The sequence below is a fragment of the Denticeps clupeoides genome, chromosome 17, assembly GCF_900700375.1.
Source record: "Denticeps clupeoides chromosome 17, fDenClu1.1, whole genome shotgun sequence".
Classification (NCBI taxonomy): Eukaryota; Metazoa; Chordata; class Actinopteri; order Clupeiformes; family Denticipitidae; genus Denticeps; species Denticeps clupeoides.
The window spans coordinates 14,601,318-14,628,598 of record NC_041723.1 but is presented as its reverse complement, the minus strand read 5'-3'; the positions used below and the strand labels follow the sequence as shown (position 1 = coordinate 14,628,598).

The following is a 27,281-nucleotide window of genomic DNA, read 5'->3' as shown; positions in this document are numbered from 1 at the left end:
ACACTCCCACATGCTAAAACTGAAATATGAACAAAGAACCACACCCATGGTTTCAATTTGAATGATGTCTAATTCAAAATTTAAAACCAATCAGTATGATTAAGAATTAATATAGTTGAACAGCATTCTGGAATGTTAAATATGAACTGACAGCAGCTTAATTCAACCAAAAATATATATACATATAAAGAGCGAGAGTAAATAAGAGCATCAGCATATAAACAGATAATGTTATATGCCTTATGCGATATAGTGCATAATTTAGAAATTGATAAAAATTTATGTCTGTAAATACAATCATACCAACACATAGAGGACAAAATCCATTTAAGCACTTAAATCACACAAACAGAAGTTTTAATGCAATACATAGACACTGATATACAGTAATATGTCAATATACCAACCAATATACCAACGACTGAAAAAGGTAAGTCACATGATCAGTAGGTAAATATTATAATGCTTTATTTAGCTATAAACCACCTAAAGAAAGTTTATATGTTCATGAAATATAACAAATCTAAACAATGGTCTGACATGAGAATAAAGACAAAAATATAGAATAAAGATTCAGTAAATTACACTTTTGCCTCTCCCTCATCTCTCAGTCTTCAGCCTGAGTGGTTCAACCACAGAGGCCACTGCAGTCAGACCAGCTCAGCTCACCACGCAGAACACAGTCTGCTGTCGTCATGGCGACCACTCTCAATTAATCTCACTTCCGCTCCAGACGTGCAAACGCAGAAAAGGTGTGAACTATCCCAGTCATAATGCGAGTGTTTTTCGATCAACAAAAATGCGCTGCAGGTGAAGACAGAATCCGAGTGCCTTGCAGCACACCACAAACCAACAAGAGCTCAACCCCCTGCTGCTCCCATCAGCAGTGTGGCATTGGGTTGTACTGTGGACGGTTTAATAAACTGTCCAAAAAGGTGATAAAACAATATACTCAAGCATGCATCATTATAGCAAATGAGCTCTGGGCCCATTATTATTCCCTCCCCAGTGCCAAAAATGCCAGTTCTGGCGCTGTGCTATCAAACGGCACCATAAAAACAACTGTATAGCATCAAATATTCAAAATGAGTTTTCACTGCATGTTATTATTTATTATTTTTTTAAACCAGATAGTAGCCACTTCTTTGTGGGTTGTTCACATATATTTTCAAATAATGCTGTTTTGTGCACTAATGGTGTTGCATTTTTAAATTTGCTGTAAAGTGAACAATGGTTTTAAACAGAATTATTTTACATTTGTTTGGCTTCATTATAAAAGCAGTAATGACGGTGACATAGCGATAACTCAATTAGAGTAGCTGACTGTTCTCTAGGTGTTAATAAAATGCGTCTTGAGACCCAATCCCCTATTTTAGCACATGTGCTCTCTAATTGGTTGTTTTGTGTCAGCTTTTTTAGAATTCATAGACTCACACTGGGTTTATTCTTACAATACAACAAGCAGTAACATAGACTAGTTTATACTTTTGTTTTTCTCAGTTTTAAAATTTTTTGGACTTATAGTATAGTTCTGGCTACTTGCATAATATATTAAGTCATTTCTACCACTTCTGTTCCTGCCCACGTTTGATAGTTAGACTAACTGTGAGTCATTACATCACATTAAGTGCTTGATTCCATATTGTTTGCATCCAACTGTCCTGAACTCTTCTGATTAACATTTGAATTTCTATAGCTGCCTATTTAATGTTTGAATGCCAACGTGAGGACAGATGTTCCAGTTTCAGGTGTCCATTTTGAGCAAGATATGAGCTTTCAGCATAAATTTTATTGATTTACATTTACAGTCGAGTATCTGGGTTCTGCATTACCAGCACAGGGTCATCCCTCACCTCAATAAGCGAAGCCAGCATAGAGAGAGTCACTGACCTGCACTGCCTGTGCTGGGGGGTCTCTGTGGGGCTCCGGCTGGTCCGACATTCCTGTGCAGGGAGCCCTGGGGAGGGGAGAGCATGGCGCTGTCGCTCAGGGATGGCGTGGCTGCTGCCAGGGCCTGAGTGCCCAGTGAGCTGCCGGGGTTGTAGGACATGGCGCTGGGGTTGGTGACGGGCACTGCCACGTGCATGGAGAAGTTCTGCTGGGGCAGCGGAGTGGGCTGCAAAGAGAACCAGACACAACAGGCACAGCTTTAGTGTGTTTTCACACAAATTCCTTGGCTAACCACAGTATGTAACCAGGAAGTAGTGGGCATCTCTTTATTAAACTGGTATTCATAAATCCTAAAACACAATAACACTTGCCCCTTGTAAGTGAGCTTTTACATGTGACTGCCATTACAGGAGTGAAAGATGACCCCTGGGTTTTGGCACTTTAATCCAACAATGGGCTAAAAGAGGAGATGGATTGCACAGAGAAGAATGCAATCGCAGGGGAGAAACCAGTTCATCACCTCAGGCTAGTGGCGATCATCAGCACAATTACCCTGTTGGGAGCAGTTAATTCTTACAAACCTTTTTGCTTTATACAAAAAAAAAAAAAAAAATTAAATTACAGACACATGCATCACCTTGTAAGATCTGGCCTTTTCAGCATTCAAATAGTCAGCACTGTACCGAGCACCCCATGGCTTCAAAGACTCGTATGAGAAAAAAAAAAAAAACACATTGGCCCAGTATAGCCATACGCCCGACAATGCTGATTATCCAGAGCTCTGGTGAGTGTGATCCCCACTCATACATACAGTGTGGCATACAGTGAGGCAGTTAGTGGTATTATTAGTGTGTTAATGCACAAAGAAGTGGTGCTTTCACGTCCATAAAAAAAAAAAAAAAAAAATCACTTCAGTATTTCAGTGCAGAATGTTATGGCCGCCACCCTTAATAAGATCACTATTGTCTCAGGTTAAAGTGCCGTAACTGTGGGCGTTGCTGAAATCTGGGCTCTGGGCTTCACTCATAGCAGGGAGGTAGCAGGGAGGATCCAGGGGTGCCAATTGCATGGCGCTATTGGGATTTTAAGCATACTAAAGGAACTGCCTGGGGAGAGTGAGAGAAGGCCCAGGTGTTATCACCCAGCAGGAGAAAGGAGAGAAGAGAAAGCAGCTTTAATGAGTTGAGGAAGAGGGGAACAGGAGGGGAGAGGGGGGGGGGCTCCAGTCCGACTCAAAATGACAAATCCCCTGCTCGATCCTGTGACCCAGGTCCTGTGTCCCTCTCTCTGAAGGAGAGATTCAATTTCCAGATCTGCTTGGGTGAAAATTGGGCCCGGCATCAATCACCCATGCCACAGAATCTGTCAATATTTAAGCGAGGAAGACAGAGTTGGGTGGGTGCGAGGGGGGGTCTTCTCAGGGAAATATTTTCTTGGCACTGCAAATCTGTCTTAATGTTGCCGAGTGCCATCACCTGTTCCGCCCTTCCCTCTCCAGCAACAGAGCTTTTCTGCAGCAGAACACGTGCCCTCGGTGAGTAACGGAGTTATCTTTCTAATCGAGTGGTGAAAGAAGGTCGCACCTACTCTAACAATGTGATCTTATCAGGGTGTGAAAATAGAAGTTGCAGTAATTAATGAAAAAAAAAAAGAAAAAAAAAAAGAAATTCCAACAAATGGGAAAAGGGTTATGCTTGTACAGTCCATTTTTTTATTGTTGACAGAAGTTGCAGAAGGTGGGGTAATGAGGCAAAAAAAATCCTTTCTGCCACAAAGCCAAGCAAAAACGTTGCATTTACTTACGATTTTATGATTTCTCATCATATTATCAAACTCCTCATTAATTTTTTTATATTTCTCTTCAGTGTGAGGGGTGAGGACATATGAGGCATCAGGGTCCGGGCTATCACAGCCTCTGTGCTCTTTCTTGTTTAGCGCCTGTAGTAAACACCAACATAAAAACAGGAAATCAACACAAAAAGGCAGGGACGGAGGAAGTACTTACACCACAGCGCTTGTACATTAAATCACTCTCTTCGCCTAGTTTGCCGGCGAAGCGGTCGTCCATGAGGGGGCTGTGCCCAAAACAGTCATCAGGATCAGGACTGGCACAGTCATTATGTCCTTTGTTTCTTAATTTCTGAAATTAAAATCGGAGATTTCACAAATGCATCCAGACGGAGACTTTCAATCAGCTTTTAAAGACAATGACCCCCAATCACCTGTAAATAATAATTGTATTAGACAGATTTTAAAAAATGCACATCCCGTCGTAAGTGATGTAAATGGAGCATTCAGCAGCCATTTTTCTCCCTCCCTCCCACTCCCTCCCCCTCTATGCATATTTCATTATCTTTCGGTTATCATAAGCCACCCAGCTGGAAGACACTCTAGCATAAGAGGATCCAGCAGCGCGGTGCTTTAGAAGGCTCTATTCTCTAACTCAGAACGGTTACCGCTCACGGTTTTCTATCAGTGTAATGTACACACAAATGGCTTATCAGATGCGGTCAGCAACACTTATTACAGCATGAAATGGCCTCATTGTTGTTAGGGGTGCAGATCGGAATGTGTATAAGTCTGTTTTTAGCAGATACGGATAAGCACAATATAACTTTTCATACTCTGTGAAGAAAAAAAATTATAATGAGCAAACTAGTTTCCGTTTTTCGAATAGGAAACTCTGAGCACCAGAGAACCCTGTTAACCAACATCACACGATGTTCATGGGCACACAGAGGTTGCCTTTGATGCATTTCATTCTTTGTTTTCTGACCAACTTATCACCCTTCTCTGCAACCTCAGGTGTGACACCAGTGTCACAGTTCAAATTTGAAAGTGTTTTAATGTGTGTGTGTGTGTGTGTGTGTGTGTGTGTGTGTGTGTGTGTGTGCTTGCATGATCACACTACTCTGTGTGTGGGTGTGCATACATATAGGGGAGTGTTACAATTCACAAGTTGCTCTGATCTCTATCTGCTCTTATACAATGTCTAAAAACATCTTCATATCGCTTAGCTACAACTTTGCAGAAAAACAAATGTTGACTTCAGATGGACATGTGTTTCTGCTGTTCTTTGGTGTGGCAGTGTAGGTGGGTCTTTTATTTTAATTCTGAGAAATGCCTTCCTGGGTCATTTCCTGTTTACTGAAGCCTCTCTGTATTTACACTCCCAAAAAACGGCATGTTTACCAGGGAAACTATGCACTTTCTCCCCCAGAGTGCCACAGATGCGATCGGGACCTGCAAATTAACGTCCCAACCTGCTCATTATGTGGCCTATGCGGCAGGGCCCAGGCAGGGCAGGGCTCTGAGAGGCCGTCCACACTAACCCCAGGGCCGCACCCTTCAGCGCTGTCTCGGGACAGCCTGGGAGGGGCCTGCTGTGGGATCGCAGGCTGCCAGGGACACTGGGCACAGCCAGGCAGTTGGACAATATGTCACATAGTCACAAAACTGCACACACCCAGACAATGAGACAATGAACTCTCGTTTTGGACAGCAAATTTGCTGGGTGACTGCAAAAGCATTTTCTTCTTGTTGAAGAGGTGGGTCTTTATTAAAAAGAAATTTCTTCTGTAACGCAACACCCAGCTGAAAGGGTTAATCGGCAGCAACCTCTCGCTTTCGAGTGTTCCTTAGCGCCTTAAAGACTGGAGGTCTGGGACAGCACGTTCGCGCTTCCTTCTTAAATGACTTGGCATGTTTCGGGTGTCCCACAGTCACCGCCTGCAGCTCTCAGTAAATGGATCACTAAATCAGCACATGGCCAAACAGGTGTCCGTCTCCCAGGCACCTGTCAGGCCCCCGGTGTCCAGCCGAGCCAATCAGACGCCACCGAATGCAGGCATGGCCATAGATGGGGCCACATGACGACCTGAAGGTCATCAGCCATGACCTTAGCCAAAGGTTGCTCTTACTCTTATGGGACGATAAACACTTGTTGCTTAGTAGAACATTTGCGAGTCGACAGCTGAGGACTGGAGAACCACCCAATCTTATTTTTTGTATTATGCTTTTACAATTAGTAAGCTGTTGTCACTGTTAATATTTTAGTACTTTTTTATTATTGTATCACAATCCATGTAATTATTTAGCTTTGTCAAACAATGAGTCAAAAATGAAGAAAATACATATTTTACAGAACATGCTTTAATAAGGTTAAAGGGATGATGGGACAGTCACACGTAAAATGGAGTGAACTGATGGGCCAGCTTGCATAATCTATTCAAAGCCTTGGCAACAACAGTGGGAAAGTGAGCACCTTTCAGTATTTTTTAAAGGGAACTGCAGCAATATTGATGATTTAAATAAAAAGTTGCAAAGTAAAAAAGAAAAAGTAAAGAAAAAGAGCTTCTGACGTCAAAGCAGTGGGATATAACAGTGTGTGAGGCAAATGGCCCAAAAGGATTTTATGCTGCTGAAAGAACAGTGAAGAGGGCCAGAGAAAACCTGCTGCTCACAGCCTGCATCCAACCCCGACGCTAACAGCAGCAGCCATCTACAAAAAAATCATGGCTTCGTTCAGCTCGGCTAGGAGCGGAGACAAAACAGCATACATATTAACATACAGCACGCATGTCTAACTAGACGATCCATTATTGGCCCATTAGTTTTTGGGAGGGAGGTTCTCTTTAACCCTTAATAATGTCCTCTCGTATTTGGCTTCAATGGCAGTAATAATAGCAATTTTTTTTTTTCGGAAGTAAAAATAACGCTGAGCTGGGGCTCTTACATAAGCCACCTACATTACCTGTTCCTTGTGAAGCGCTTTGAGCAAAATGGGCCCAAGCAATTTACCCAATGCCTTGGAAAACCATTACACTCAAATGCCCCCCCTTTCCCCGTGTGTCAAGGGCTTTTTGCGTTTAACTTATTCATGTACTGTATGTGAATAAAAGGGAGGGTGGTGGGGTGTTCAAAATGTAGACAGTGATTGCTGGTCTAAAAGCGTAAAATCTAAAATAAAGGGGAAATGGACTGAGAGGAGAGTGTATGCACTGAGGAACTAACTCCAAAGTGAGTGCCACATGATGGCTGGTGTGTGTGTGCGAGACAGATCCAGGGTGGAGCGCACCACCAACCGCTCCTCCGCCTGTGATTTAATCACAGAGCGCAGTGACATGGCGCGGCTAGAACCCAATGCGGAGATGGCCAAGTGTGATGCACTAAGCAGATGGGGGAGAAAATTATGAGAGGGAGAGCTCAACTCTGCACAAAAGAAATATCCAGTTAATGAATGAAGATTCATAATGGCTTATTAAAATATTACATTGAAATCCTACCACTTCAGGTCAACACTCCCAGCCCAATTTAAATGAGATTTTATAAACACATAACATGGGCTATAATATAACATGCACTATTCATTACACATTTGTATAAACAATTGTATGTTAATTGTTATGACTGATAGTTAATAAGCTAGCATCTAGTAGGCTATTACCTATTACTAATTATTAAAAGATTCACCGTACAGCAATATCAAACACCTGAAAAGTAGCTTCATTGATTCAGCCAATATTTTGTTGGTAAAATGAGTTTAATATTTTATATTCTAAATAAATGTCAAAATAAATGACATCCTTTTGACAGTATTCTAATTATTGAGCTTGTAGTAGTGTTTTTGTATATATGTTTGCAATTAGTACTTACAAGTTGGATGATTCACTAATTGATTGTTTTTGTGATTTCATAAATGCCCCTGATAAACAGCATGGCACATTTTGAGCATTTGTCCGGCACACGTTGGAAATGGGGGGTTTTATCGCCTCATTTAAAGCCCTGGCCCCCATCCGTTATCCCAGCAGCGCTGAAAATGAACTGTTACACCCAGAGCAGGGTAGCCTGATGGCATCCTCATGGCATCACAGTTGTGGCCAAGGTGCTCCGACTAACGTGTTCATCAAAGGGCCAGTTAGAGGACTCGAAAACCAGCACCGGGATGCGGCCGGATGGGAAACACATTACCTGCGGGGAAATATATCTACACTTATGTAACATCAAGGTGGATGTGTCATCTCATAGCATGCTGCTTTCTTTCCCGCGCTCTTGGTGAGAATAAAGGCCTCTGAATACGGTTTACAAAGACCCCAAGCTCCCAGTTCATCCCCAGTCACAACATCTATCGGGTTTCCGAGCAGGACGCCAAAGCAGTTTTTTCCTGCGCCTGTGTCTTGTTTAATCTCGTGACGCTTACACATCGGTGACACTACGGGAGAGGAGGATATGACCGTACGCGTGTCCTTCCTTCTAAGGCCCCCATTGTCTGGTGGGTGAATTCAGAGGAAACGCAGCAGCAGGGGCTTCTTTGCAGCCTCAGGGCCTGAGTGGATGTTGGCTAATTGTGATGGTTGTGCAGCTGTTCAGAAGAACAATATACAGTGAATTCACATCCAAGGCAGGACAATGGCCAGACCCCAAATAAATATATATATATATAATAAAAAATAAACATGCATTAATCTGCACTTAGGCCTGCAATACGACCAGCGGGATCTATGACACGGGCCATTCATGATATCAAGAGCAGGACTCCACTCGTTGCCCTTGAATGAGTAACAGTGCGCCGTGCCCTCAGAAAGACAGTCGAACGACTTGTTTGACAAAGCTATCAGTTATCCCGGTGAAAGGGAACACACTTCCATCAGAGGTTTGGATATTTTCAGACACTTTGGCGAACTGGGAATTGAGGCGCTGGAGAGATTGAGGATGAAGCCGCCTCAATGTCACCATTATCTGCATATCTAAATTAACAGGAACAAATGAGATATCCGAGCAGCTCCAAATTTCCCTCGGATCTTGCAGGCGATGACTATAGTCCATGTGTATTGGACCTTGACTGCTGAAACAAAATATAACATAACAAGATCTAAACACGAAATGCAGCTTAAGCATATAAGGAAATAAAAGTGCTGACCCGGTTTTTCATATACTGATTTTGGGACAAAATTTGGTTATGACATCATGACCTCAGTATCAGTGAAATGTTGTTTAGTATTGATTGGTATTGTACAGTGATATGTTTTGTATAGTGAAGTGTTAGTTAATATACAAAGCTGGAAAGAACAATGGGAAGAAAATCAGAGGTCTCCCCCTCTTGCTCTCTTTTTCTCCTCTTTCCTTCTTCACCCCAACCTTCCAAGCCCACAACATGGATCATTAGCTGTCAGAGCCCTTGAAACCGAAGCCAGCCCTCACCCACATCACCCCTTCCCTCCCTGCCCCCCATTCCTGCTCGCATCTAAAATATTCATGAGGACAATTAGGCGTTCCGATAAGGCAGGCAGGGAAAGCGGAGAGGGCAGGACGTGCCAGCAGGACGTCTGTTCTGCAACACTCTATACCACCACCACGGGCCTGGCCTCATCAATCTGTGGCACCGTGCTCGCCTACCTATCAGGGTGGGCATGGCGGTTGAAGGGAGGGACTGGCAATGTGCCGAGAGCCCACGCCCTCAACCAACTCCCCACTGAAACTACTCCCTCACTCTAACCCCATTTTCGTCCTCCTTGGCTTTGCCCAGTTTGGTCCGTGGCCCCCCGAGGCCCCAGTGCTGACTGGCCTCATTCTAATGCAAACACACCTGACAAACACTAATCTCTCTCTGGGCGAAGGGTAGCGCACGCACAGCAATGGATCTGGTCGAACACAACACTCTCACTAGTGTCTGTAGCGGTGGAGTCCTGAGTAACACACCTACATGCCTGTCAATCACGAAACACGGTCAAGTGAGGTCAGCTACACTACCAGGCATGGTTAAAGAGACTAAGATGGGGCCATGTTGAAGAACGTAAGAAACATATTTTGTATTTTTGTTACAGGAGAAAGCAAAGTATTTTTGATTCGTGTAACTTTGTGTTAGAGGTTAAAGGTCATCTGGCTAGTTAGTTTTAACACTGTCCTTGTCATACGTGGGTACAGACATATCGCACCATTGCAGAGAAATTCTTTGCAAATCAACTTCGGAATGCTGACTTCTGTAAAAAATGAAGTTGATGATGTCACAGGTACACTGGCTTCTGTTGTGTATCCACGCAACTATAAACACGACTGCGTTATTACCAGCGTCAACCGACTCACAATCAACCAAGGTGGTACGACAACATGAGCAGTTTGACAAATGTAATACATTCTCACAAAGTTGGAACATAAATCTGAAAAAAGAAAGAATTTTAATCAAAAGCAAAAGAGCATACGAATCAAGTTAAAGCCCCGTTTGGACTTTGGGCTCAAGCACACTGGAGTGGAGTAATGTTTTATGTCAATGCAATGTTGAAGTCATTACAGACTTTTTTTTTTATCCTTTTTTCATTTTTAGACTTACATCACTGCAAAGTCATTCGCAGATGAAATCTGAAAACGCACACCAGAACAATGAGGCAGGGCCTGTGGAATGATATCGCATCAGATAGCTGCATTACTGAATTACATTCAACTCCATTTCCCAGTGTTGGTTATCTTTTTCCCCCCTTTTCTTCCTTTCTCCTCTTAAAGTGTAATCAATAGTCAGAGAGGATGCCTCCATTAGCCTTGGTTGGGATGTCGGGGGAATGCTTCTGCTGGTAATGCGGTGGAGGGGGAGGCGTTTAGTTAAGTTCAATTGTAACTCTGTGCACTGAGAAGATCTTTCGGTTGCTAAAGCTACAGTTGAAGGCTCTAAAGCTTTGGAAAGCCCATATTTTCTTCTGCATTTGTCAACAGAGCTGCAGCGACCAATACAAGATCTGTGATGGCTTTCCTTTTTTCTCTGGCTGATTGATAAACATACAAAATCCCTTTTTACATAAGTCATACTGCTGAGACTATTGCATTTAAAAATGTTGGTAGACAAGCTTTTGCATTGAGCTGAGGCTAATGAAAAATTGATTAATGAAAACATATGAATGGAGATGTGCAGCAGAGCCAGAACTACCAAACAACCCTTCAAAGCTCTTAATACATGGTGAATAATGATCGGGTGTGAATTTGTTCAGCAGATCTGAACTGCTGCTGTGCCTACCTGGGTTTCGTCAAGTGGTTTATACGAATAAAAGCCTTTCAAAGATGGCTGAATGTGAATTACAGTTTTAAAACTATTACTAGCAAATGACCAATGTAACCCAATCCCTGGGGATGCACGTGACAGTGTGTTTCTCTCTGCTGGTCCCAAGCCCGGATCATTAGGGAGGATTGCGCCAGGAAGGGCATCCAGCAAAAAACTTGTCCAAATAAATTGTGTGGACAACTGACACGCTGTGGTGAACCATAACAGGAGAAGCAGAAAGGAGAAGAAGAAGGTCACTGTATTGATCAACTGTACCGAGACAGTTAGGGCAGTGCTGGCCTAGTGGTTAAGGCAGTGCCCCCATAATCAGAAGGTTCCCGGTTTGAATTCCGATCCGCCAAGGTGCCACTAAGGTGCCACTGAGCAAAGCACCGTCCCCACACACTGCTCCCCGGGCGCCTGTCATGGCTGCCCTCTGCTCACCAAGGATGATGGGTTTAAAGCAGAGGACATATTTCATTGTGTCACCGTGTGCTGTGCTGTGTAACACAATGACAATCATTTACATTTACAGCATTTACCTTATCCAGAGCGACTTACAATCAGTAGTTACAGGGACAGTCCCCCCCTGGAGACACTCAGGGTTAAGTGTCTTGCTCAGGGACACAATGGTAGTAAGTGGGGTTTGAACCTGGGTCTTCTGGTTCATAGGTGAGTGTGTTACCCACTAGGCTACTACCACCCTACTACTACCACAATCACTTCACTTTCACTTAGACAGTACAAATATATTTATTTAAGTGAGATAATTATTAACGTTAAGCATGACAGATATTTATCTGTCTAATGTCTGCCTGACTAATGACTGTCAAGGGGAGATTTTGTATCTCTTAATGATAAGGACACAATACCATCCCTCTAGAGACCTCCAAAGACAGTGTTAAATGTTGAAAAGTCACCCGTCTCCTTCCCAAGGTCTTCTCAGACTGAAGGTGTGTTCTGCACATTCACGAAAGTACATTTCCCCAACCCGGGGGACATGTCTTCATTTAGCTGAATTCACCAATTACAGTCTCAAAATGGGTTATGTGTGTAGCTCAGGTCCAGAAAGCTGCTAGCAGGAGTGTTTGTAAGAGTGAGGTTGACTCTTTCTAGGTTAGGCGAATTTCTAGGTTAGCTGGCCGATGTCCGAGTTTGTTGACCATTGGGCCGCTACATGCAGTGGAATCCTTAATAGGAGCTGCAGGCAACATGGCAGTGTCTGGGGCCAAATATTCATCTTTTAAGAAAGAATTTAATAGTTCTGTATCATGGGATAAAAATTAATTAGCTTAGTCTTAAACAGAAATGAAGCGTTTATCCTGGGAGCTGAAGGCCAAAATGATACTCCAATTAGTCATTCAGCTTAACAAACATGCACTCGCAGAGCATCTCTTTCGTTCCCTTTGTGAACGAGCGCTAGGGTTATTTGCACAAAGTCGGCAGCGCGGTGTTCAAGCACTTGAGATTAGAGCTCGGCTCATTAGTGTCACTGGAGACTAATGTGTACCAAAGACCCTCGTGGCCGGGAGCCTTTTGTTGTTTTGTCTTCTTTCCTTTTCTCTCCTCTCGAAGAAGAAGACCTGTTTCTTTTTCCACATGTAAAAAATATCAGACTTTGGAGAGGAGGCAGAAAAAAGATAATAAAAAAAAAACTCAAGGCTGACGTCAATGAGGCACGACATGTGCAGAAAACAAGGATCCCTTGGCAGTAACCAGGTAACGAACATCACGCTCATGAGAGCAGAGATGCTTGGTGGAGGGCGGCTGCACGATCGCGCGCATCAGAGTCGTGAAGGGGCTTTTTTTTGTTGTTGTTGTAACCGCTGCCATCGTTGAGGCAGCAGGTACACAAACCAGAGCCTAGAAGGGCAGATGATGCGCTGCATTGTTGGACAGCCCAGACAAATGAGCGCGGCTCTACAGTACTGGTGATGAAACATGGGATTTATTATCCGGGGAAGAAAACTGTTTTAGCCCTGTCAACACTAAAACGGTGTTTCCACAGCAACCATTCAGCAGTAAACACATACCGGAAACAACCATTACGACGCGCTTGTCCTTAATATCACAATATAGCTACCAGTATAGGTGGTTTTACAGAGTAGAAATTGGGAGGAAGAGAACGAACGAAGGACCAAAACAGGAGCCGCTGCCAGGGTCTGCAGAGAATACCGGCAGGAACGTGAGTCCTTGTCCTATAAAAAGGGCACTCTGAAAGCTGGAGCTTCGATTCAGCACCATTAGTACATCAGGGTGGGATTTTTTTTTTTTTCTTAATGGTCACATGCACTCCGCCTCCCGAGGATCAGAAACATGCTCTGACAAGTTTAAGTTTCTGGGAAAGCAGAGCACGCTTGGAACCTGTTCATCAGACTGACATGTCATTATGTGCCCCTGTGTCCATGCATGTGTTTTTTATTTGACTGTGGTTTAATGAAACTAAACGGTCCTTTCACAGGAGCCAGCGCAACAGTAAAAGGGACACAGAAGTTTCCCATTCATAGCTCTCGCATGTCTAATAATAAGGGTTACATATTTGATATCTGACCTCCTTACTGTGGCTCCAGGCAGAATAGGCCAGTGCATGAAGGCCATTATTACTAGAGCCTTCAAAGATAGCGGCGCTATTTCAGTCCGAAGTGTATACATAAGTGATTCCTTGATTATTTTTAGCTAGTCTGTAGGCCTGTACATACCTCCAGAGATAACCACGCTGCGCTGAAAATACTGAGTTTGTTTACACTGGAAGATGATAAAACAGGATAACCCCGTAACATATTCAAAGGGGGATTCCGAAGATGCTAAGATCTTCTTGGAAAAACGTCAATACTGTGTATGGGTGGGGTTATTCCATGAGGTTCCGGGGTTTACCCCACACCTGACTGTTAATGCTAATGGAGGAGTGTGTTGGCTAAACTAGGAAGACAACATTAATCCACAACCAGTTGTTGCTTTCAGTGCCGAGAGTTTTACCAGCACCAAAACGAAGAAGACATTCTCAGACACTGACCAACTGCGACTGTTGCTAGAAATTGACACATCTATTCTTACCGTTTTCAATTACCCGCCAGACGGGGTGCTCACATTCCGAAGCTAAAAAAGGTCCATGCTATCTTCTGTCTCAATGTGCAATAATCCCATCGCATGACTACCAAACTGGATTAGTGGATATTATTGCAGTTTATTACTTATTAAGTAAAGTGAGTTACATAGTAGGATCAAACAAACTTTAACATGGCCGCATAACGGGTATGAGACAAACACAGAGAGCGCATAAGCGTCACTTTAATAACGCAGTGCCCAAAGGTACGCGGCACTATGTACTCGTTATGCTTTCAGATTATTAAAAGTCAAATCAGCAGAATGCTCCTCCTATATTGGTACGTCTTGAAGAAATAAACTCCTAATTCAGTATCAACAACGCTGACATTTGATTTAGCTTAAGAGGTGTTTTAATATCGATGAGGCTCTGTTCGCGTCATGGAGGGTGAGGGGAGGATGGCGGCAACAGACGGCAGACGAGGCACTAAAGAGACAGCGGTGGGAATTGTGGGTAGAGGAATAAAGATTATTGAAATGAAGTGAAATTTTACAGATCATGAGGGAAATTAGACGAGACCTACTATCTGATTTAAAAAGGGGAGAAAATGACATCTTCATGGAACAGGCAGTAAAAGTTTGCTATTTAAATATGTCATTCAAAAGTTCCAAGTGAGACTTTTGAATGAAGTTTTATGTATTGTCTCATGTTTAAGTTGTTGTGGTGATAATCCTTCCAATTTGAATTCATTTAGCTAAAGAAATGTCCGCCTGTTTTCAACGACACTGAACAGGCCAGCCATGTGCACCCTTCAGCCATCCGAAATGTCAAGCGTGGCTTTAGAGGCTCACACTGAGACCCTGGCCCTCGGCCAAGCCAGAGTCAACTCGCTCAAGTTAAGCACTTGCCAATTAAAATGTAATCTTTTCTTTCGTGTTGTCGTCCGCACATATCAAACACAAATTAGGCCCCATGACCCCTTTAATATTAATCTTTTGAACTTGGTTAATCGCCCTGGACCCGAGGAGGCAGTGACATTGCTGGAGCGTGAGGTAAGTGGTGTGATTTGCTATTTGCGCTATTAGAAAAAAAAAAGCAATTGCTACATTTCCTACCAGAGTTAGTCATTTTATATGTACATTTTCAGCAGGAAGCTAGCTCGATGACTACTAGGGCATGAATATTATTTTAGCCATGTCTCTTTTCACATTTTTCTAAATCCCAGAGGACACGGTTACCAGATTTCCCATCAGATACTTGGGTACCAAGGAAAAATTGGATTACAAGGAAAAACACTCTGAATTGCTACAAGATGCAAGTTTTTTTTTTTTTTACTGTAACATGATACTGGAAACCAAATAATTTCAGGGTGGCAATGCTTTTGTATTAAAAAACAAAACAATGTAATAATTTTAATGCAATCTATTTTTTGCATGCCAATCAAGCATTACATACCTGATGGTCATGTTACTGTTTCAGTTATTTCCCATTCATTTAAGTGCAGTTCTTTTTCAATGTGACTGGAGTGTATATAAAGGCTGTATAGACTTATTCCTTTTTGTAAAACCCTGTTAAGCTGTTTTTTACCCCACTTAAGTGGTGACAGGTTCCTCTGGTGACAGCCAGGGGCCTCATGTGACCAAGCCCACTATCTCGAAATGGGACAGTCGGGCACACACGGCACTCGAGCCTCCGTCTGCTCTAAAGCACTAGGGACTGAATAGAAAGACCCCTTTGATGTTCATAAAATGATCTTTGATCATTAACTCAACAAGGCCACGTATGGGATAGCCATTAGATTAGCAGCATCCTGTGCTATGAGCAGTTCAGATCTAATCGCTCTGATATGGATTAGCAACAAATGTTTGCCCATTCTTGATAAAAAAAAAGACAATAAAAGAGCACAGTGCAATAGACCCCAGTACTGTAATCTGCAGAAAATGTATTGCATTATATGTTCAGTGTACACCAAATGCAGAAAATATCAAGGCTACACTGTACCTTTCAGCCCTCTAATGTTTTAAGTGACACAAAGCAGCATACTATTTGAACAGACACTCAACACAGCACACTTTTATCTGTCATTGTTATTTGTGTTCTGGGGATTTTATAATGTATTCTGTATTCAGGTAGAATTTAGAATACAGTTGCTTCGTGTGAATGACAGTCAGTGATAAATCCTGTTTATGTTGATATTTTATTTATGTTGATACTGATATGCATATGAATTCTGATGAAATCATCCAATTCATCACCCTAATTAAAAAATACATATTTTTTGGGTGTACTGGTAACAGAATACACTGCTGAACGCATTTATGGTGATTAAATTAAAAAACCTCAAAATTTACTGTTCTAGAGAGACTCTTGACATTATAGAAAGAGTTTAGCCAATTTTTAAGCTTATTGTCTGCTCTACATAATAAGTTCCCTTGTCAAAGTCAATTCAAAGATGGCACTATTAAAATGAGACACAACTTATTTGTTTCCATCAGCATGAATTCATCCTAATCTTCAAACTGTACTGAAAAGGAGAAGGTGGCGAGATCTGGACTGGAGCCACTTCCTGCCCTCTGCTCCGTACAGTACACATGCTGTTTTCCCGCTCGCCTCCGTCCTCACATCACCAGGAGGAGGATAATTGATCAATCATGCTAATTGAACAGTCTGGCCGGCTAGCTCACTGTAGCAGATGTGCCAATTTGCATTTATTAAGTCAGAGTGGGGGTCTTAATCACTGTTCCGCTGCTTGACTGACAGTGCAAACATCCCTCCATCATTTTCTTTTCTCCGTATTCTCGTTTCTTTCGCTAAAATGACAAAAGTATTGTCTTGTAATAAAATATGAACGTGAAGGCATTGTTAAAGGGTGCCGCCTGTCATATCATAGTGGCCGATGTCCTTCTAAGGCGATTAGGAGAGTGGGAACGCCTTCGTGTCAGAACAGTGCCCCCTCTGGAAAAAAAAAACAAAAAAAAAAACATAAAATTCCCCCGGTGACATTACATGAGCTAGCCGACTCTTCCACCACCCCCGCCGCCTTACCCACCTCCCCCTCAGTCTCAGCTAGAGTGATGAATAAAAGTCCCTTATCACTCCATCTCCCTCCCCCAGCCCTGCAGCCCGGTCTGACTTCCTTCCCCTTCCTCTCCTGACATCAGCACCGGCAGCGGCAGCGCTGCTCTCGCACCCTTGTCACAATCCGAAAACAGCTGCGGCCTTCTGCTCAGCGCTGCGCACAGGCAACCATATATGAATATGTAAGGCGAGCACGAATGCTACCATTGTTGACGAAATTGAGAGGCAAAAGACCAACGCAATACGGAGCGCCTTTCCTGAATCCCATGCTTTGTTGCAGAGTAATGGCGTAATTCAGATGGAAAATAATGGAATTTCTGTCAACGGAGGCCTGACATTTTAAAAATGGTTAAGATTTACATATCTTAGCCCTTTCAAATTTCTCCTTTCTATGCCAATGACAAACACGCTAACAAATATTCCCAGTCTAAAAAGGACATAGCAATGTAACTTCTTCGAGTGGCCGGTGACAAATTCCCGATCTCCACTTTGACATTCGACCAGGTTGTGTGCGAAGCTTGCTCAGAACATCCATCCAACGCTATCCGCTTCCAAACCACATGTAACAATGAGAGTCTCTCATGGTCAGCTATGAGCATGGCCAGAATTTGCCTGTCTGTCCCCCTGATTTGTTTAGTGAAATGCAGACATGGGGATACTTGCATGTTCCAGATGAAAAAAAGAAATAAACTAACAAAAGGGGCCGTCAATAATTTTGCATACGCCCCCTCAGCATAATGCAGGTCACGGGGACGTACATATTTAAATGAAACCGCTAATAGAAACTTAATTAAAGGCAAATATCTACCACGTGGGGTGGCTGGAGTGCCGGTCATTTTGAAACTATTAGCCCGGGCTAATCAAATTCAATCAAATTCTCATCCCATGTGTTGGAGGATTATGTTTAATGTGCTCAATCCATTACCATTTTACTTTTTTTTCTTGAGCCGCAGAATAATGATGTTGACACGATCAAAAAAAATGTCTAAAAAAAGTGGAATGAGCTGGATGCCGTGGCTCTCCTGTGAAGCCCGTCTCTGATTTGAAGGAATGCCGAACACATAGTGAACGTTCTGTACTCCGAGGAGCGCTGGGAGGTTACGGAACTCGAGGAAGATAGATTTCATTACCTCCAGTTGGTGAGGAAGAGGAGCAAGGATGATTGGATTATTTTAATTACCTGCAGCAGCTTTTTCATTTGCAGAACAAATAAAATTAGATTTAAGCCACTTGCTTCTCATCCATATGCGCATGCAACAACTGTAATGCATGCGCACGCGTAAGCTGTGAAATTGCGACGTTATTATCACAAGTGGGACGCCGCTCATCGCGGCTCTGAGAGAAAGCGCGTGTAATATGCACCCTGCTCCACCAAACGCCAAAAGTGACTTTGAAATTAGAGTCTCCCCTCCAACCAGTCGTCTCCTGAAAGGTCAGACAATTTTCACAGTCAGAAAAATGGAAGTCGGCAGAAATGTATTATTAGAGCCGTTCTGTGAGCCGCATCTCAGGGCTTTTCATCTCCTCCTGCCTGCATGTTCTTGGGTTGAGAAAAAAAAAAAAAAAGTTGAAGGCGACGATAAAGTTTGCCGGCATGAGTTTCGGTGTGCTGCCCGCCAGTCGGCTTCTTGAACCTCTGAGGAAGGCGCCCGCCCGCCCGCCCGGCCCACTGCGTCACTCGGTAAATAAAAGCCTCGCTTCAGACCCGAGCCATTCGGTGGGCCACATATGGGATCGCAGGCACTTTTAATCAGACGGGGAAGTGGACAGGACCCACAAAGGGAGATTTCATGCAACGGTTCACCTGTCGCCGGGAGTGTTATTGAAGTCGAACCACCGCACACATGGTTACCCACACACACACACGCACACGCACACACACACACACACATTCTCCTGTTCTAGAACACTGATGCGAGCGCGGTGCTCCGGTCCCGTTTGAGACAAAGCCCGCAACCCTGCGCGTGGTTATCAAACTGCGCCCCAGGCACGCATCCATCTGTGTAAACCGCGGCATCTGCTCCTCCGCGCTGCAAGGCCGGCCCTTTATCTATAGATGGTACTACCGAGCAGGAATGTGACCTTTGATTCGCCGCTCCGCCGCCGAGCGAAAGCTCTGGAAGGATGTGGCTCGGCCAAAAAAAAAAAAAAAAAAATCTAATAAGTGGATAACTGTTTGTGTTCCATTTATTGGCCTAATGTAATCTATTAATTTGGTGATGTGCGATTGTAAGTGTCTTCATGTGAAGCGAATTTTGGAGTGGGACAACGAACGCACCCATTGCTTGCCGACGCAGAGGTCGCTGGCCTACATTACGGTGGTTTGCGTTACTGTCTCACTGTGCGCATACACGCGACAAGCCAAATCAATTAGACGCCCGTTCAGACGGATCGACGGGCCTCGCGCTGCCCTTTCCAGCCCTGCTGCACACGCTCATTACTACTGCTGATCTCTGATAGCCTTTCAATAACGGCGGCAAGATTAGCCAGTTTTCTCATATTTTACTCGTGTTATGATACATATTACTCAATCTGTAAGTAAATCGTGAGACTGGGAAAATGACTCATTACTCTCTACGACCCAAAAATCTAACTCATAATCATAAGCCTTTAAGCATTATGATTAGCTATGGACCCACCTAACTGTTTATTTAGTTATTGTGCTGATTGCAGGGCCAAATTTCCGACGTTAAAAACGACGGATATGCGCTGAACCTGCACGGATCCTTCCGTACCGCTGCCGAGAGCGACCGCCAGTCTGCGGGTTTCTTTCTGACACGCGCACATGACTCACTGCTGGCTTAAATAATTGTTGGTGTTCTGTATCAGAGTGGAATGTCTTTCTTTATAACGAACATGCAGTACATACACGGACATACACATACACAGAGAAGTTAAGGTGCTAGTAGCCTAGTGGGAAACACACTCGTCTATGAACCAGAAGACCCAGGTTCAAATCCCGCTTACTACCATTGTGTCCCTGAGCAAGACACTTAACCCTGAGTGTCTCCAGGGGGGGGACTGTCCCTGTAGCTACTGATGGTAAGTCGCTCTGGATAAGGGCGTCTGGTAAACGCTGTAAATGCAAATGTAAACAATAGAAACGTGGCGACTGTGAAAGATCACCGTCGACCGCTCAGCCGAAGAGCATCTCCGTGCCGTGTTAGCGAGCGTGGAGCTTGCCCAGGCTGGGTTACTTCTGCTCTGCTTCCCCACTTCTGAGCCCCGGCCACAAAGCCACCAGGGCTGAGGGGGGATTTAGCACGTATCTGCGCAGACGCCGGCCCAGTGAGCAGGGACAACGCTTCATTGTCCGGGTCCTTTTTTCTTTACTCTGTGCAGCGGGGGCGCCGGTCTCCTTGAAAGTGGCCAGAGGGACGGTGTGGGAAAGGAACAGATCGCCACCAGCTTGCATACAGCTCGAGATACAGAGGAGGCCTGGCAGGGCAGCGCGTGTCCTCTGCGTGGCACTTGCGCAATTGCTCCAACGTGTGTTTTGCATTCCCAGGATGCCATGACACTGGGCAAAAAAAATAAAGAACAGCACAGACTCGAATCCCGTATTAAAAAAAGTGACGAGTACAAGAAGTGAGGAGTTGCACAGCGTGAGCTGGCGGTTATGTAAGCGCAGTATGCGTCTTATTTATTTTTAATGCAGGTGAGGGGAGAGGGGGAGAGACAGAAGTCAGAGCCTGGGCCCGCGAATCCTTTTGCAGCTCTGCCGAGCGGGTAATACGGTGAGCAGCGTCTGCAGTATGCATAAAAGATGACGTGACCCAGCTGACTCCTTTCATGCACTGTAACTCACTTTCTGTAAGTGAAAGGCCCTTTTATTTCAGAAAGTGGCAGCTTTGCACGTCGCGCCTTTTTTCAGACGCTTAAGTGCATTTGAGGGAATGTCCACCAATGGACCCACGGTGGAAGACCTGGAAAAACTGTTTAATGTAAACGTCGCTGTCAAAATCTGAACCATACGGGTCTGCCTATGTCTGGTTTGGCCTTCAAAAGTAAAAAGGCTTTTTTAATGTTGCTGTCATTTAATGGCAGACACTGGCATACATGTGTTTTTTTTCTTCTCTCATTTAATATAGACATACGTTTTTCAAACGGCCAGAAAGAAACCACAAATGCGTCACAGGGGAATACTTGGACGGGGAGAATCCACAATTAACCACCAAAACCCCATATAGAGCTCTTTCAACACATGTATAGAAATATGTAATGAGCTCCACCTATGCTGTATAAACACTGTAACCAAATGGTTGGGATTTGCACTGAAGCAAGAACAAAATTTTAAGCAAAAGACAACAAGCTTATGCAGAAACCCCTGTGAACCAGCTGGAGAGGCTGGGAAGACGTGACTTTCTCTGCTGGATGCTGTTTGTCAGTTGCTGGACAGAACTGAGGCTGAACTTATCAGCGCCTACAGACGTCCTGAGTGCTATCAGAGTGCCAAGGAGGAGGAAACTGTCCAGACTCACCCATGGCAAAATGGGCCTGTTTTTCCCCCAGTCGCCCCTGTGTGCCTTGCTACCATTTCACTTGGGGAAAAGCTTGTCTCTAGTGTTCACAGGCAAATCTTCCCACTATACTATACGTTCAGATACTGGAATACGCATGCAGTGCTCTGCCACGTCAACATCTGCAACTCACCTCGACGATGTCAGAGTTGGTTCTGCTCTCGTGGGGCTCGTTGTACTCTGTGTATTTAAGCAGGACTTTGTCCATGTCAGTGCTGGCATACTGAAAGAGTTTGTTTGAGCTGTTGAATATGATCAGGGCTATCTCACAGTCACATAGTACACTCAGTTCGTAAGCCTTCTTCATTAAGCCAAACTTCCTTTTCGTGAAGGTAACCTGAAAGAGAGAGAAAGACAAAAAGAAAAAATATTACCAAAAAAAGTCTATTGTCATCTCAGAAGAATGCATATATGTAACGACATGGCTTCAGTTCTTACAGAGTAGAAAACGCCCTCATCCAGAGCAACTTACAATCAGTAATTTGTAGGGACAGTCCCCCTGGAGACACTCAGGGTTAAGTCGTGCTCAGGGACACAATGGTATTAAGTGGGATTTGAACCTGGGCCTTCTGGTTAATTGGCCAGTGTGTTACCCACTAGGCTACTACCCGGAAGCATATAGAATATACAGGTAGAAATAAACTATAAATATAAACTCGATGAACTAGATGCAGAAAAAGTGCAATGTTAGAGCTATTTTACACATCCAGATTTCATTCAGCTCACGTTACACCTGCAGCAGCTCTGCACAGACTACAACGAAGTAAACTGTGCCACACGATCATAACTAATTAATATATAAAGATGAATAAATGCATGACAGGGAAGGAGGGTGTTTGGACAGAAACACTGCTGAGGTGGCACTGGGCAGAGTCCAAGCCCTTTTGGGAGAACCTTCTCTCCATCACTCACTGCCTGCTTAAACTGACAGCCGTGCTCGGCCCCGCCCTCCATATTCCCGCAACCTGACCGCAGCCAGGAGCAGTGGGTCATGCATCACTCTGGCTGAAACCCGAGCCTCTGTGTGGACCGTGTCCATTCGTCCACCCCGTATCTGTCCCTGGTGTAGGGAGCGTTTTTTTGGGGGGGGGGGTTTTCGTCATGCCGAAGCTCGCTCCGGGCGCAGCGCGTGAATAATGCATCAGCTATTTGTTCGCGAGTTTTACAAGCAACAAACACCCTTACTAAAACATTTTCTTATGCCGTTTTTTTTGTTACCGTCTCTGAAGTGACAGGCTCTTTCAACAAACAATAAGCCGCTCTTGCGCCCCGACAGCGGCCTGCTACATGTGAGCGGCACATGCGGCTGTTATCGTCTCCATGGCGATGCCAGGGAGAGAGAGGGAGAGCGAGGGACAGAAACCTTCAGGCCAGAGGAGTCTCGGTGTGCCGCCGTTCACTTCCGCCAATTTCACTGACCTACTAAGAAGGCTGAGCAGATGATCTGGCTTTTGTTCGACATTAATTTGTCACGGCTTGCGGCAACCCTCATTTACAAGGCTATAATGCAATATAATCCCGCGTGCTAGACGCCGCCTCTTCCACGCGCCTCGCGGGGGCCAAAATTCATTTCCAGTGGTCCTTATTACAGGTGACGCATAAAACCAGCAAAAGCAGGAGAGAGCAAGGTGCTACGCGTGCTAGCCACCTCCAAGATTCCCAACTCCGTCCTTATAAATAACGTTCTTGTGCTGTGTGCACGCAGTCAGCAGAAAGAGAGAGAGAGGGGAAAAAAAGACAAACAATAGATGGAGCGTGCATCTTTTCTGACAGAGCAATAAGGAAACGGGAGCGTGAGTGATGGCGGAGGGTCTGTAACGAGGCGCTGGGACACGCTGTGCAGCTAAGGAGCCCTGAGAGAGCCGTAATCCGCGAACAGCCAGACACGACTGCGCCCCGCTCGCCTCCTTATCCCCGACCCGCAGAGACCTGAGCGCTCCCAGCTGACATTAGAGCAGACGACTTCCTATTCCAGCCCAAATTAACATGCGTCCTGATGACAGCCCAATCTGCCCCGCGCGGGCCTCCGCAGAGCAGCTAGCCCACATTCCACTCTGGCAGCGCTGCCGCGCGACGCTCCCGCTTCGTGGGGTTTGGAGGATTCCGATGCTGCTGTCATGTTAATTAAAGCTGATGCGGATGTTTAGTGCAGAGGAGGCATCATCACCAGAGAAGGGGGAGAAGGCCAGGCAGAGGATACAGAGAGAGGTGACACTGTCCTGCCTGGCTGCCCCACTGGGCGCTGAGCACCAGGCCTGCTGACCCATGCCGTCACTTCATTACGCCCAGTGGGAGAGGAGGGGAGATTCTAGCGGAACAACGAGTGTCTCAAGTGGATCACGACATCCAAACACAAGCAAATAATCAGAGCCATTGCTGACGAAAAAGGCGTGTCAGATTAACCCAATGATCCCGGTGTTACCAGTCCCCAGTGCCTTCAGAATTAAAAAGACATTTGCGCCTGGCACCGGAACAGCATGGTGATCGCATTCACTTCGTCTGAAGCTGTTGCTCCAACTCACGTTGGTGGCGCTGGCATTCGGGTTAGTCCCCACTGCGACATGGTGTCAGGGGTGGGATGAGGCCACTGGGACCTGTTTTCCATTCTCTAGCACAGATGACATGTACTCATGAAAGGAGGCCACACAACCAGGCCAGCGTAGGGTGTCATTGGGATGGTTTCATTCATTCTTTATTTCCAGGTTTAATTGGTTGGTTTTACATTTAAGAATATATTTGCTATTTAACAACACAAAACATAAAGCTTCCATTTTCATAGATTACTTTAATAAACTGGATAAAATGTTTTTTTTTTACCTCTTCACACTAAACCATTTAAAATGGATGTTAGGTATTGTTAGTGTTCTTTGTTCAGACTAGAGAGATGCGTGCATGGGAGAGGCATGGTAGCAAAATTAAAATGATCCCTGTGACTATAGTGGTAATGAGACAATTTTGACAGCCTTCCCATGAAGTAATGACAAAATGTGAAGATGATTGTGTAACTGAATGCACAACTTGATCAGACTGATACAGAGTTGACAACCATTCCACATTATCAACACGCATGAGAAAGAGATTAAGTAGGTCGTCAGTGCAACGACGCTAATTACAATGCAAGTTTATGCGTGTACATCTAATTGTATTTTTGATATATGTTTCCGTTCAAACTAAATATTGATTGGTATGATGGTGAAGAGATAAAATGTGTCTGGGTGGTCAGCTCATATCAATGCAAAATAATGATAGCTGACAATATGAATGTATTTTAAAGATGTGCATCTGTATTTTTTTTCGATAAATGCTGTAAATGTAAATGTATTTTTACAGCTCTTCCCCGTGCAGTGCTCTAATTCAAAGCCATGCGAGATTCAAAATTGTGTTTTTTACACAATTAACATGAATGTGATGCAAGTGATTTTACAACAAGGAGTGTAGTGGTTGGGGGATGCAGGGATGACTTCTTCTGCCCAACATGATTTGAAATAAATGAAACGTTCTGGTTTCAAGGGCAAATTATTAATAAACTAGTGTAAAACACGCAGGATGCTTGTTTACGGCCATTTTTGTGTGTGTCATGATTTGAGAATTTCTCTGCTAGAAATTCTGCTGCTAGATGGGTAGCTTCACAGTTCTGTCTCGCCACTGCAGACGTGATATACAGACGGCATAATTAAGTTGATGTGAGGTTCTTCTGAAGACAGCAAGAGGACCAGCCGCACATGAGTCATAGTGTTTGCCCAGACTTCTGCTGCAACTTTTTTCCAGTTGTTCCGCCGTATTTGATAAGGTCATTACGATGACCTGCGCAATACCAGACATTCAGAGATTATATTAGCATTTCACATCTAATTGTGTGCCAGAATGAAAACACTGACCTTTTCAGAACTTTTTTTTTTTCTTCGTACATCAAAAAAGTAGCTTGGTGACAAATTCCGTTCTCCCATCACCCCTCCGCATTCTAGCTCCCGGTTCCTCTCACTGTCTCCAGATGTCGAGAGAGACATGGCAAAGGCGTAAATTTACTGAGCCTCTAGGAAAGCTATATTGGGAAATCCACGCAATGTTTCAGTTCTGGGAAACGAGCGAGTGAAGGGAAACAGATAACCGGATGTGAAAATAAGTGTGTTTTGTGTTCCATGTGTTTTTGCGCCATGAGAGACTTACAGTGCGGGAGGTGATGGGAACGATGGTCTCGCGTGAGCAGCCTTCAATGATTTGTTGCCACAGATCATGTTGAGACATGCTAGACTGTGAGAGTGAACACTCTGTGGTCTGTGTGTGTGTGTGTGTGTGTGTGTGTGTGTGTGTGTGTGTGTGTGTGAGAGAGAGTGTTGGTGCCTGTGTGCGTCTGATTCTATCTCTCGAAGAGTGACAAGGGTTGGCCTGTCACTCACGAGCTCCATCAGCAACTGTCCTTGGGGAGGATATGAAAAACAAAGCATGCTGGACCCTAATGGTCCGGGGCGTAGGAGGTGATGCCGGACCCTGGATGCCGGGCGGGAGCCTCATCATGAAAGCTGCATGTCAGCTTGAAGTGATCTCTGTGGCAGACAGTGGGAGACGAGCGGTCCAAGTGTGTGTGTGTGTGTGTGTTTGTGTGAGCATCACAGCACCAGCTGGTAAAATGACCCTGCCCCCTCCGGCTCTAACTCCAGCTACCCAGCAGAAGAGCACTCGGGCCTGTGAGACAAACAAAGGTCCCTCCCTTCTGTCTGGGTGGATCAGCACTCATGAGGGAGAAGCGGAGAAGGGCATGCCGCCCCAGGACCTCCAACCAGCTGGGGCTCTGGTCAACCGACTTTGATCAAAAAGAAGCAACAGTGGCTTTTGGCTTTCCAGTCTCCATTAATGCCAGGAAATGCCATGGCGTTTTTGGGTATGTTTAAATGTTTATGGTGTGGTTTCTAAAACTTCCTTCGGTGCAGAACAGCTTCTCTACTGGAGGGTTGGACACCCTTCAAAAGAGGAAGTGATAGCTTTTCCTAAACACAAATCTAAACCGAATTACCATGGTTACCAAACAGTTCAGATGAAGGCTTCTGGAAGTTTCTGGTGACAGATACCATGATTCCATACAGCATTCCACCAATCAGGATTGGAATGATTTGCAGTGGTTTTTCTGGACATCTGGACCAAAACATGCCTGAAACTGTTAATTCAAATGTTCATATTTTTTTCCTTCTATAATTTCTCATCGGTCAGTAGGTGTGTTCTAAGCAGGTTTAGCCTATTATGAAAAAAAGACTATATCTCCAAAGCAAATTAAGCACAGGGTTATGTTTGCAGTTCATTTTTGAAAGAAGAGAATTATTTCACAAGCCACATTCTGGTCACTTGGAGCTTCATGAGGTCTAATTCATTACGTGAATGTATGTGTTCCCCTTCGTTTTCTTTGCTCATGATCCCCCTTGTGCAGCATGAAACCATTGGACATACATTACAATACATCACAATACATCACAACATATATTATCAGCACTTTTATTCAAGAATTCTGATGTGGCCTTATTTATATAGCACCACAAAAATAAGAACGTAAGAACAGGTCTTCCATATAAGCCACCGAGAACTACAAACATGTTAAACAAATCTGTTAACGTAAAACATTAACCTACAGTTCAGCCTCTTGGCCAAACCATGACCAGGCTGGACGTCCATAACAACTTTGATCCCTGAACCTTTCCATATTGATCACTTAAAGTACAACATGCTGCAGGGTCGT

General features: G+C 44.3%; 1 protein-coding gene across 9 annotated transcripts in view; it reads right to left on the bottom strand.

Moving 5' to 3' along the window:
* mef2aa (myocyte enhancer factor 2aa) overlaps nucleotides 1-27,281 on the bottom strand; it is a 74,772-nt gene that overhangs the window by 17,414 nt on the left and 30,077 nt on the right. For 3 of the 9 annotated variants that reach the window (XM_028957381.1, XM_028957380.1, XM_028957382.1), the window contains exons 4-8: nucleotides 21,690-21,893; nucleotides 3,896-4,030; nucleotides 3,694-3,828; nucleotides 2,528-2,596; nucleotides 1,891-2,116 (exon numbers count right to left, since the gene is read on the bottom strand). In XM_028957381.1, coding sequence (XP_028813214.1) covers nucleotides 1,891-2,116; nucleotides 2,528-2,596; nucleotides 3,694-3,828; nucleotides 3,896-4,030; nucleotides 21,690-21,893 — 769 coding nt within the window. The remainder of the gene's footprint in view (nucleotides 1-1,890; nucleotides 2,117-2,527; nucleotides 2,597-3,693; nucleotides 3,829-3,895; nucleotides 4,031-21,689; nucleotides 21,894-27,281) is intronic. The other 6 variants (XM_028957387.1, XM_028957389.1, XM_028957386.1 and 3 more) reach the window with 4 other exon arrangements.